The 2360-nt window shown below is 58.3% G+C and overlaps 1 protein-coding gene across 1 annotated transcript in view; it reads left to right on the forward strand.

Annotated features, from left to right (window-relative positions):
* The window catches only part of LOC103582704 (immunoglobulin-like and fibronectin type III domain-containing protein 1), a 16108-nt gene that overhangs the window by 1301 nt on the left and 12447 nt on the right, over positions 1-2360 (forward strand). Inside the window, 2 exon segments of the mRNA XM_008564224.1 lie at positions 722-1115; positions 1587-1711. Of these exon segments, the coding sequence (XP_008562446.1) occupies positions 722-1115; positions 1587-1711 (519 nt within the window).

A 2360-nucleotide genomic window follows, 5' to 3' on the forward strand; every position in this document is an offset into this window, starting at 1 on the left:
TCTGGGAAGGGACAGCTGCTCTGGAGTCTGGACATGAAGGGGACTTCTGGAAAGTAGGCCCGAGGACAGCAGACAGGGGCAGAGTTGCTCGCCAGGAGGGGTGGCTCCTCAGGGACATGGGCACACACTGCTGGGAGGCAGAAGGATTCAGGGAGCAGGTTCAGGGAGCTCGGCAGGGACAGACCAGGTTCTGAACAGCAGCTCCATGCCTGGTGGAAGGAGCAAATCAATGTCAGGGCCTGCCGATGGGCGAGGGGTGAGTAATGCCTGGGCCCCAGGCTGGGAAGACCATGGGTTTGGCCATGACACCACAGGTGATGGGCAGCAACCCCCCGGCTCCAAGGATTCCAGTTCTCTGCAGGAGAAAGACACCACTTCTAGTGGGACCCGTGAAGGGCCACGGGGCTCTAGGGGCAGGAAGGGTACACCAGGCCAAGAGGTGGCTGGTGGATGTCAAGGTTCAGGCCTCAGAAGGGACAGATCTGGTGGCCCAGAGGATGCAGGAGTCCTGGGCAAAGGGAATTCCACTGAGTGGGGAAATGGATTCACCCCTGCTGGGGAGTCACGACCTCGGGGGGCCTGGAATGGCTTAGATAGTCCCTTTGGCAGAAAAGGCTCTGGAGACAGACCAGGAGGGAGCCAGGGCCTGGGCTCTCAGCTAGGCAAAGGACAGAGAGGGGGCCGGGGTTCCCTCAGAAAGCAGGAATCGTTCTGGGAGCAGGGGTCACTGGAGGCTGAGAATGGCAAGGCCCAGGGTTCTGGGGCCCTGAACGAGTATGAGAGATGGGAAGCAGAAGGGTCTGGTGGGTCGGATGGGAGGCCTGGTGCACTCAGGAGCGGGTCTCAAGCACAGGCAGGGGATGAGTTTGGAGTAGCAAAGGGAAGGGGAGTAGATGAGGCCAGAGGCCTGGGACAGTCACCCAGACATGAGAACAGAGGGTGCCTGGGGGCAACTCCGAGTGAAGACCAGAGCAGGGAGCCCCCACGTCATCTCAGCAGCAGGAGAGGTGGCAAAGAGGGCGGGTCAGACGTCCATGGCGAGGGGCGGGATGCCACCCGGAGTCCCAGATCCAGATCCAAGCCTGGTGCCAGCAGTTTCTCCAAGGAGGCCCGAGGTAGGTATTTCCCAGCTGGGCGGGCTCCTGTGGGGCAGAACCAAGGGGGACCTCCCTGGACACTGACATGCCCGTGTTGGTCCCAATTCTGCCTCCAGCCCAGGAGTTTGTCCCTGCCAGCACCCCCCATTTTCAGGACCCCCTTTCAAATTCAGGAAGCAACCTCTTCCTCATGCAAGTGGGATCCACGCTGAACGAGGCTCAGAGGTTTCCTGAGCATCTGGTCTTGAAATTCTATGTCCAAATTACCAGAGTTGTTGGCTTAACTCTTACCCAGACCTCCCACTTGTGTGACTTGGGGGGGCCCTTCACCTGCTTTGCACCCCAGATCTCCTGTACCAACCTAGGTCCTGCTGAGAAAAATAGGAGCTTGGGATTGCTGGCACCAGCTGAGCCCAGTTGGCAGGACACTGCAGTGCAGGCCATGGCCTGGGAGGCTAGGTCTTGAGGACTCCCTGTGTGTCTCTCCAGGCCCCGTAGACCACTTCTCCCAGGGCCTGGCTGACATGGAGGTACAGCAGGGGGAGGCCGTCACGCTGTCCTGTGTCCTCACCAGTGACCTGGGACCTGGCACCTGGTTTAAGGATGGAGTCAAGGTACTGCCCCTCAGCCCTTCTCTTTACCAGGGGGAGGGATGGGTAAAGCTTAAAGAAGCAGAGGGTAGAGGCTGTGCAAGAAAAGATGTTTCACTCTTCGGTTGACTAACACACCCACCCTGGGAGAAGTCGAAGTAGCCAGCACTTGGTGTGTTTGAGACAAAACTGAACTTTGTAAATGGGTGTGTATCCTGCTCACTCCTCTCTCCACACGCCCCTTGTTCTTCCACCATCCAAGGCCTCGTACAGATGCCGCCTTGCCACCCCAGCCACCTGGGGCCTCTCGTCTCTCTGCAGAGCCCCTCTGTCCTCCATCACAGCTGCCCTCTCAGGAGGTGATGCAGTGCAGTGACAGGGCAGTGGCGTCAGCTGGGTCAGGCTTGAGGTACCAGCTCTGCCACTACCAGTTATGTGACCTTGGGCAAGAGGCTGAACATTCTGGTTTCCTTATCTACAAAATGGGACTAATAATAGCACCTGCTTCATAAGGTTGTTGTGACAATGAAGTAAGGCACTAAGCACGGAGAGCATTAGCTCATGCCTGGTGCAGGATAAGCATCCATTCACGCAGCTGTGAGGGTTCCAGTCGAGGGCTCCGGTTAACTCACATGGAGGAGCCAGGGTGGGGTGGGGGTGACCATCTCCTGCT

Source organism: Galeopterus variegatus, unplaced genomic scaffold (genome assembly GCF_000696425.1).
Source record: "Galeopterus variegatus unplaced genomic scaffold, G_variegatus-3.0.2 Scaffold17455, whole genome shotgun sequence".
Taxonomy (NCBI): Eukaryota; Metazoa; Chordata; class Mammalia; order Dermoptera; family Cynocephalidae; genus Galeopterus; species Galeopterus variegatus.